The 7,430-nt window shown below is 33.7% G+C and overlaps 2 protein-coding genes across 4 annotated transcripts; both read left to right on the top strand.

The window, feature by feature from the left end:
* Window positions 1-3,114: 3,114 nt before the first annotated feature.
* Window positions 3,115-5,631, top strand: LOC18099149 (F-box protein SKIP22). Of its 3 annotated transcripts, XM_052452847.1 has the most exons (3): window positions 3,167-3,393; window positions 3,491-3,616; window positions 3,717-5,631. In XM_052452847.1, the coding sequence occupies exon 3, from the start codon at window positions 3,769-3,771 to the stop codon at window positions 5,404-5,406; it is 1,638 nt and encodes a 545-aa protein (XP_052308807.1). In that variant the 5' UTR covers window positions 3,167-3,393; window positions 3,491-3,616; window positions 3,717-3,768; the 3' UTR covers window positions 5,407-5,631. The 3 variants fall into 3 exon arrangements, with proteins under 3 accessions (XP_006383058.3, XP_052308807.1, XP_006383059.3); XM_006382996.3 differs by lacking the exon at window positions 3,491-3,616 and having other exon boundaries at window positions 3,115-3,272; XM_006382997.3 differs by lacking the exon at window positions 3,491-3,616.
* Window positions 5,632-6,246: 615 nt separating this feature from the next.
* On the top strand, window positions 6,247-7,147 carry LOC18099148 (RING-H2 finger protein ATL72). The gene is made up of 2 exons (XM_024601515.2): window positions 6,247-6,735; window positions 6,842-7,147. The coding sequence occupies exons 1-2, from the start codon at window positions 6,349-6,351 to the stop codon at window positions 7,064-7,066; spliced, it is 612 nt and encodes a 203-aa protein (XP_024457283.1). The 5' UTR covers window positions 6,247-6,348; the 3' UTR covers window positions 7,067-7,147.
* The last annotated feature ends 283 nt before the right edge of the window (window positions 7,148-7,430 follow it).

The following is a 7,430-nucleotide window of genomic DNA, read 5'->3' as shown; positions in this document are numbered from 1 at the left end:
ACTTACACTAAACTTTTCTTAAATTCTTATCAATATCTATACCATGTTGCCATCACACATCAAGCCTATTACAAGAGGAATTTTTTCTAGATGCTATGTGTTCAGCAGTTCAAGAATCAATTCAAATAAGCCTTCTAATCAATTCAAACAATATTGTTAGAACCAAACTGTAATCAATTCAAACAAGATTGTTAGGCTATAATTTACAAGCATTCAAACAAAGTTACATGAAATAAAACACTCCAACACAAAAACCAATTCAAATGATCCATTTTTTTAACAATTCAAATTCTAATTTCAAGTTCAAAAAATTTATCAATCATTTCTAATTTTTTAATTATAATTTAACTTCTAGAATAACAACAAAAATCCAAGCAAACTAGTTGGGGTTTTTAGGGTTGGCTATATGGATCCTTCCATCAATAACTTAACTCCTAATGAAATCCAAGAAAATGTCTAAAAAATATCGTAACTGATGATTCAAGATCTTCTACATTTAATGTAGGTATTGGGGTTGAAATGAGAAATCTATACATTTAAAATAAAAAATTTGCCCTAAGAAATCATAATTCCAAATCTAATTGACAAGGCAAAAACAACATACGCGAAGTAAGTACTGGTAATTGTTTTATAAAAGCATTCAAGTATTGTAATAATACTAAAAAAAAATTGAAATTATGAAATTAGGATAGAAAAGAAAAGGGTACCTTTCCATAAATAATGAGCTAGTAATCATTGGGGCGGTTGTGTTCAAAGACATAGGCTGAAAAGTATACCATTTTTTCTCCTTTTTTTTAAGAGTATATTATTGCTGATGGTGACTATAGATCCATAAGTCATCCCAAAAAAGATGACAGGTTGTGGGTCTTGAATTACTCTGTCACCGGTGTTGTGAGAGATGGAGATGAAGTTTGGATCATCGACGAGGAGGAGATGAAAGATTAGGTTTGTTAGGATTGTGAGGGAGAGACCTTGTATGATGCTTTTATGACAGTGAGGAATCAGTTATTTGAGGCTAGTGAGGAGGCTAACATGGAAGGTGAAAAGTCTTTGGTTTTTACAGTGAGACACACTTACTCTTGTAATGAAATTGAGCGATATTATATTTCCAATGAAAATTTTAAACCGATATTAAAATGGTGAGTTTACTAATTTTATTAAGTTAGAATGATTTCAATCCAATTTTAATCAGTTTTTAGTTTTTAAAATAATTTTGCATGATAAGTATATGATGACTCATAAAATCATACAATTTTGCAAATGAACTCATGATTTTAACAACCTTGATCTAGCCCTTAATTTGATTTGGATCTCAAATTTAATTAGTGTGATCCAGTTAACTTGGAAGGTCAACCTACAACCTAATTAAAATCGATTTGACTTTAAAAAATGAATTTCAATGCAAAATTATTTTACTCTTTTTTATTTTTATTTTAAAATAAAATTATTTAAGATCAAATGAGATCAATTTAAGTTAATCTAACTAACATATGATCTAGACTTTGGACTGAATCATGAATCAATCAAGTTTAATGACTTTGGTTGAAAGAAAAGGTTACATTAAAAAAAAAAAACATTTATTACCTTACACATCTAAAATAACTAGGAAATATGATGGTGCTTGATTGTACATATGAACAAGATCTTATTTCATTTTAAAACTTTTTTCTTTCAATTACATTCTTTTATTGCCTAATTAAATGAAATTAGGTAGTTATTTTGCTAAAAAAATACCAAATTAAAAGAAATGAGATTGAATTGTAAAACACAGAAAAAAATATGACCAACCCCAAATCCACAACAATTTTGATTTTGGTATACACGTTCCTTTTGTTCAATTTTTAATCTCTAAGTTAGAGAGAACAAAGAGAAACTTGTTGAAAAATGATAGTAAAGTGAGAAAGTTATCAATTGTCACAATTCAAGCAATCAAAATAACAAAGCATGGTGTCAAATGGTTCTGTGTGATGAGAGGAATTCATTGGTGGTGATTTCGGCCTTCATATTACTTGAAAAAATAAATTGGACTTGAGAGAGAATTTTTTTGAATTTGATCTTATGTTTTTAGATCCATTTTTAGGTGTTTTGAGCTGAAAGATTAATTAATTTAGGATTCTAAGATGTTTCTTAGGTGTTTTTTTTTAATGTCAAAAGAGATTAAAAAATAAATATTTCAACTCAAAAACACCCTAGTCTAATTTTCCAACCACCATCCATGATCGAAATTTAGGCTGGTAGATGATGTGTTGTTTGCCATCACAGACAATACATTGTCTGTGTTATTTTTTTTTTTTCAAAAGTGAATTCTATTTTTAACCATGTTAAACAACTTGAAAGGTAAGTGGTTTATGATATTAAATAATTTTTTTAGATTTCAAAAAAGAAAAAAAGAAATGGCCAAGAAGAAGAAGGTGAGGTGCACTTTGGGTTTGGGTCTCTAAGTAAGGCATATTCACCTAGTCTTGTTTATTTTTATTTTTTCAAGGGACGAATGACATGCATAATTTTTTCAATAATTTGCTCATTAATATTGAAAGATAAAAAAAATCTATATTTATTCTAATTCTTTTTATTTTTCATCAAATTAATAACCATGACAAAAAATATTTTTTTTATAAAAAAATATATTGATAAGAAAAGTTTTGTAATTTTCTTTCAATAGAGTTTAAATTAATTTTGTAACAAAAAACAATTGATGAGATCCTCATAATATGAGATTAGATATTTTAATATGTATTTTATCTTAATTTTTTGACTTATTGTTTTTGTTAGAATTAATATAATTATTATAATTTATTAGTGTATATATATATTTTTTTATCTATTTTATTAAATGTAAGTATCAACTTTTCATTTTGCAGTTAAAGTTTTTCTTGATGGTAGAAAAAAATTAATCATGCTCACATCTTTATTATTATTTTTATTTTTAAAAATAATAAGAATTATTTACAATGCAAGTGAGAGTGTAAGAAAGGAAGATAGAAATATATAGTTGAATATATATATATATATGGAAAATAAAATAAAATGTAAAATAGGAAAAAAGAAAGAAAGAAAGAATGATAGAAGGTTGGGCCCGACCGTGGGTGCGCGCAGGCTTATTGAACAGGTAAAATTATTAGCAAATTAAAAAACGGTATCATTTAAGGGCTCTATTTCTTGAATCTTATCTTCTAAGGATTGATTGAGAAAGAAGAAAGCAGCAGCAGCAGCAGAAGCAGCAAAACTCTCTAAGAAATTCTTGTCTGCCCACCCTCTAAACAACCCTCAAGGTCTCTTCTTCACTCTTTTCTTTCAATAGTCCTTAACTTTGTCTACTTTTATTTGGTGGGGTCTAGGTATTGCAAAGAAACAAATTCGCTTATCAGTGATTCTATTGGTGTCTCTTTTTCCGTAAGTTCTGTTTATTTCTTGAATAATTATTATTACTTTGCTTTGTCTTTTTATATATGTGTGTGTGTGTGTGCGTGTGTGATTTGTGTTGTTATAGATAAACGAAGGAATCCCTTGTTTGGTTCCAATAGAAGGAAAGATGATTGAAACAGCTGATGACCCAAAAATCTGATCCTGTTGTTTATTCATCTGCCGCGACAAATAACGTGTGATTGATTACTAGGTTGTCTTTAAGTTAGAGAGAAAGTCAGTGTCCTTTTTAGTTTTTTCTGATATTTTGTGATCATTGCTGTTGTTACGATTGTTGCGGTTTCGTTTTTCAGATCCAATTGTCCAATCCCAGAATTATTCTGCATTGATTAGCCGGTTTTAGCTATGAAGCTGAGATTGAGGTCTGTGCAATCTAAAGAAACTGTGAAAATACAAGTGCCGGATTCTTGTACTTTGCAGCAACTAAAAGAAACACTTTCTCGAGCAATATCTTCTTCTGGCTCGTCTCTTTATTTGTCTCTTAATAGAAAGGATGAGCTCAATACCTCATTGCCTGAGGATTCTTTGCAATCACTCGGTATTACGTCTGGTGACCTTATCTATTTCTCTGTCAATCCCAAAGATTTCTCATCCTCTGGTCAACCCCTATGTTTAGGTTCTAGTTCCTCTATACAAGAACAGGTTCAAGGTCATCGGGGTAATGTAGAAGAGCCCATGCCAGATCAATCGATGAGTTTTCAAGAGTCTAAATGTTCGGATTTGAATATGCTCGAGAATCAAGATTTGTTCGTACAAGGGCATGTTGGTGTTCAGGCTAATGATACCAATTCTCGAGAAACCATATCTGAAATCTCTCCACAGATGCACTTGCTAGGACAGAAGCATGGGATTGCAGAATCAGATATGAACGGTGCAGTTACTGAAGGACATGGAGCTCTGGGTTCAAAAACTCGGAGCAGAGAAACCTTAGAGACCCAAGAATTGACCAGTGTAGAAGCTATGGATGTTGATCCTGGATCTGTAGATGTGGGCAATAAGAGGTTCTCTGAACCGTATTTCTTGAGGAGGCTATTGAGGAAAGAATTGGGTGATGATGGTAGCAACTACAAGCTCTTGGTTATTGCAGTTCACGCTGTTTTTATAGAATCTGGTTTTGTTGGGTTCAATTCTATATCTGGGATGCGAGTTGATGGATTTCACCTTCCAGAAGAGCAGTCATCTAGGAATTTGGCAGTGTCACTTTGTTACACTCTTCCTGAACTTTTGGACAGTAAAGTTATCGCTGAAACAATTGTTTTGAAGCTCCAGAGTTTAGGCCATTTTGTTAATGTCTATGGGAGTTTGTCCAAGGGTGGATCAGGGCTATATCACGCACGTCTGGATATAAATAAATTTGTGCCAGCTATAGATTTTGTGTGGGAAAATGATAAGAATGATGGGATGAATGGAAGTGATAGGTCATCCATTTTGTATCCTGAAAATGAAATTTTTGAGTTCTGGAAAATTGTGAAGGATGGTCTTGCTTTGCCATTGTTGATAGATATTTGTGAGAAGGCTGGTCTGGTTCTTCCTTCATGCTTGATGCGCCTCCCAACAGAGCTGAAGCTCAAGATTTTTGAGTTGTTACCTGCTATTGATATTGCAAAAATGGAATGTGTTTGTTCAGAAATGCGTTACTTGTCTTCGAACAATGATTTATGGAAGCAGAAATTTGTGGAGGAGTTTGGAGATGGGACAGCAGCACATGGAACTCTCAATTGGAAGGCGAGGTTTGCTTCATATTGGGAGAATAAGAAGCGGAAGAGGGATTTCAATGCGTGGCAGGAGTATCCGCAATTTCTGCCCTTTCATGTCCCGATCAGGAGGGACCCTAATCCATTATGGTGTCCTTCAATTATAGGTGGTGATTATGACCGTCTGCCGGGGCTTGGTATTCCTCCTTATCGGCGTCCTGGTATAGGATGGCCCCAACCACGTCATAATTTTTCACCCAATTGTAACCTGGGGGGATTCAGTTCCTAGTCTGGGGCTTGAAGGCTTGCTCGATGACGGTGGAATGCTGAATATGAACCGAATAGAGGCATTTATGGGTCAGTTTATATGCATGATAAATAATGTGTTTCTGGTTGTAGTGCTTTCGAAGTCTACATTACAATTTGGAAGGTTTTTTTTTTGTTTTAATGTTTATAAAACGTTGTTGAACTCTCATCTCTTTGTTCTTATTAGCTATTGCCACTATTTTGGGTATATTTCAGTGTATTTTTAGCTTTTTGGTAGTTGGCATATTAAAGTTGACTACCATGATGTGAAGCCTGGATATTTTCTTCATGCTAAAAGAAGAGGGAAAATTATGTTTGGGTGGGGCATCAAGGAGTTAAAATATCAACGCTAGAACGCAGCAAAATTATCCTTACAGCTTGTTCTTCTTATTAAAAAATTATCAATCAGTAGTGATCGCATATTTTCTTTGTTCTAGCTAACTGCTACACTGAACCAGCGTTTTACCAATTTAAAAGAAGATGGGAGTTATGAATTCGAATCTTAAAATCTTCACTTTAAAATATGGTTTGGGTTTAGATGTTTTCCCCCCCCCAAGAACAGCAGATAATTATGTTGACGTAGGAGCTAGGATTATCAGTTATATTGACATGTATTTTGGAGTCGAGGGTGAATAATAGACATGATCATGCAGCTGAGAACACGTTGCATATAACCTTGCAAGTTGCAACACGAAGGAAATAGTTATTTGCCATTTTCAAGTGAAAAGGTCAAGAGTAACACTCATGTTTAGGTGCAACCGCTTTTTTGTTGCAAACTCAAATTCTGCTCTTTTGAAGCTAACAATTCTTACAGATCACTCAAAATAAGTAGACAACAAATATGACCGTCCAATATGCGCTTACTTTCATTCAACCACTTGTATTAAATATCTAACAAGAGTGCTAATCCTCCATTAAAACCAAAATGGTTCTCAAAAAATTCGTCTCCTTCGTGTACAGCTTCATAGGCCTCAGATGGCATCCGAGGATTAAAGATGCGGCGGCAGCTGCAGCTTGTAGGAGAATCACAGTGGATGTGTCGGGCAACGTCAAGCAAGGCGTGCTCGAATCTCCTGTCGGATCAAGTTCATCCGAAATCATAGAAGCTGAAGGTGAATACTGTTGTGTTTGCTTGTCGCGATTGAAGGCAGATGAGGACACGAGTGCTTTACCATGCTTGCACAGGTTTCATAAGGTATGCATAGAAGGATGGTTTAATAATGTGTGTCGAAGAACTTGTCCGCTGTGCCGGTCGTCCATGGGGGGAGAAGAGAGGTCTCATAAGAGAGAAGAACAGTTCACTGAAGAGATGGTAATATGGTTTTCTTCTTTTCATGTAGCTGGTTTTTGAGTTTCAAGTTTCTGCACATTTTGACACCTTGCAATTAAAAAAAAAAAAAAAAACTATTTTTAAGTAGGTCGAAGCTCATAAAGAGAATTGCCTTCCACACAAGTGGGAGAAAAAAAATTCAATAACTCCGTTGCTAGAATCCAACCCAGGCCTCCTGGGTCTGGGTGAAAGCCAGACAAATGGCCGCTGGACGACAACGGAGCTGTTTCATGTTCATGGCTGCAACATAGTACTAACTAGGCCTGGTACCCTCGCTTTGCTTTCTACCAATCAAAAGTCAATTATTGTATAAAAGAAATATGTGAGCATTGTTATTTCTTTTCTTGCTTGTAATAAAATATTTGAAATGAGGATAAAAAAATTATTTAGTGTATCACATCAAATTAATTGACCACCATGTACCTTAATAAATACAAAAAGAATTAACATGATTTGTTCGACCTAACAAGTTAAGAGCGAATTGTCATTTCATTCAAATGACGATCTAGTTTTTTTAAAAAAAAACTTCACATTTTTGTTGTTTTAATCTTTACCTAGTCCTAATTTAACCTAACAAGTTAAGAGCGAATTGTCGTCCCATTTAAATAGCGATCTAGTTTTTTAAAAAAACTTCACACTTTGTTGTTTTAACTTTTACCTAGTCCCAATTTAAATGT

This window comes from Populus trichocarpa, chromosome 5 (genome assembly GCF_000002775.5).
Source record: "Populus trichocarpa isolate Nisqually-1 chromosome 5, P.trichocarpa_v4.1, whole genome shotgun sequence".
NCBI classification, from domain to species: Eukaryota; Viridiplantae; Streptophyta; class Magnoliopsida; order Malpighiales; family Salicaceae; genus Populus; species Populus trichocarpa.
This window is presented reverse-complemented; position numbering and strand designations above follow the sequence as displayed.

What these genes read in the sequence shown, in the direction of transcription:
- LOC18099149 (XM_006382996.3), top strand. Translation starts at nt 3,769, where the DNA reads ATGAAGCTGAGATTGAGGTCTGTGCAATCTAAAGAAACTGTGAAAATA.
- LOC18099148 (XM_024601515.2), top strand. Translation starts at nt 6,349, where the DNA reads ATGGTTCTCAAAAAATTCGTCTCCTTCGTGTACAGCTTCATAGGCCTC. An exon ending in AACAGTTCACTGAAGAGATG is followed by an intron (nt 6,736 to 6,841) that starts GTAATATGGTTT and finishes ATTTTTAAGTAG; the next exon opens with GTCGAAGCTCATAAAGAGAA.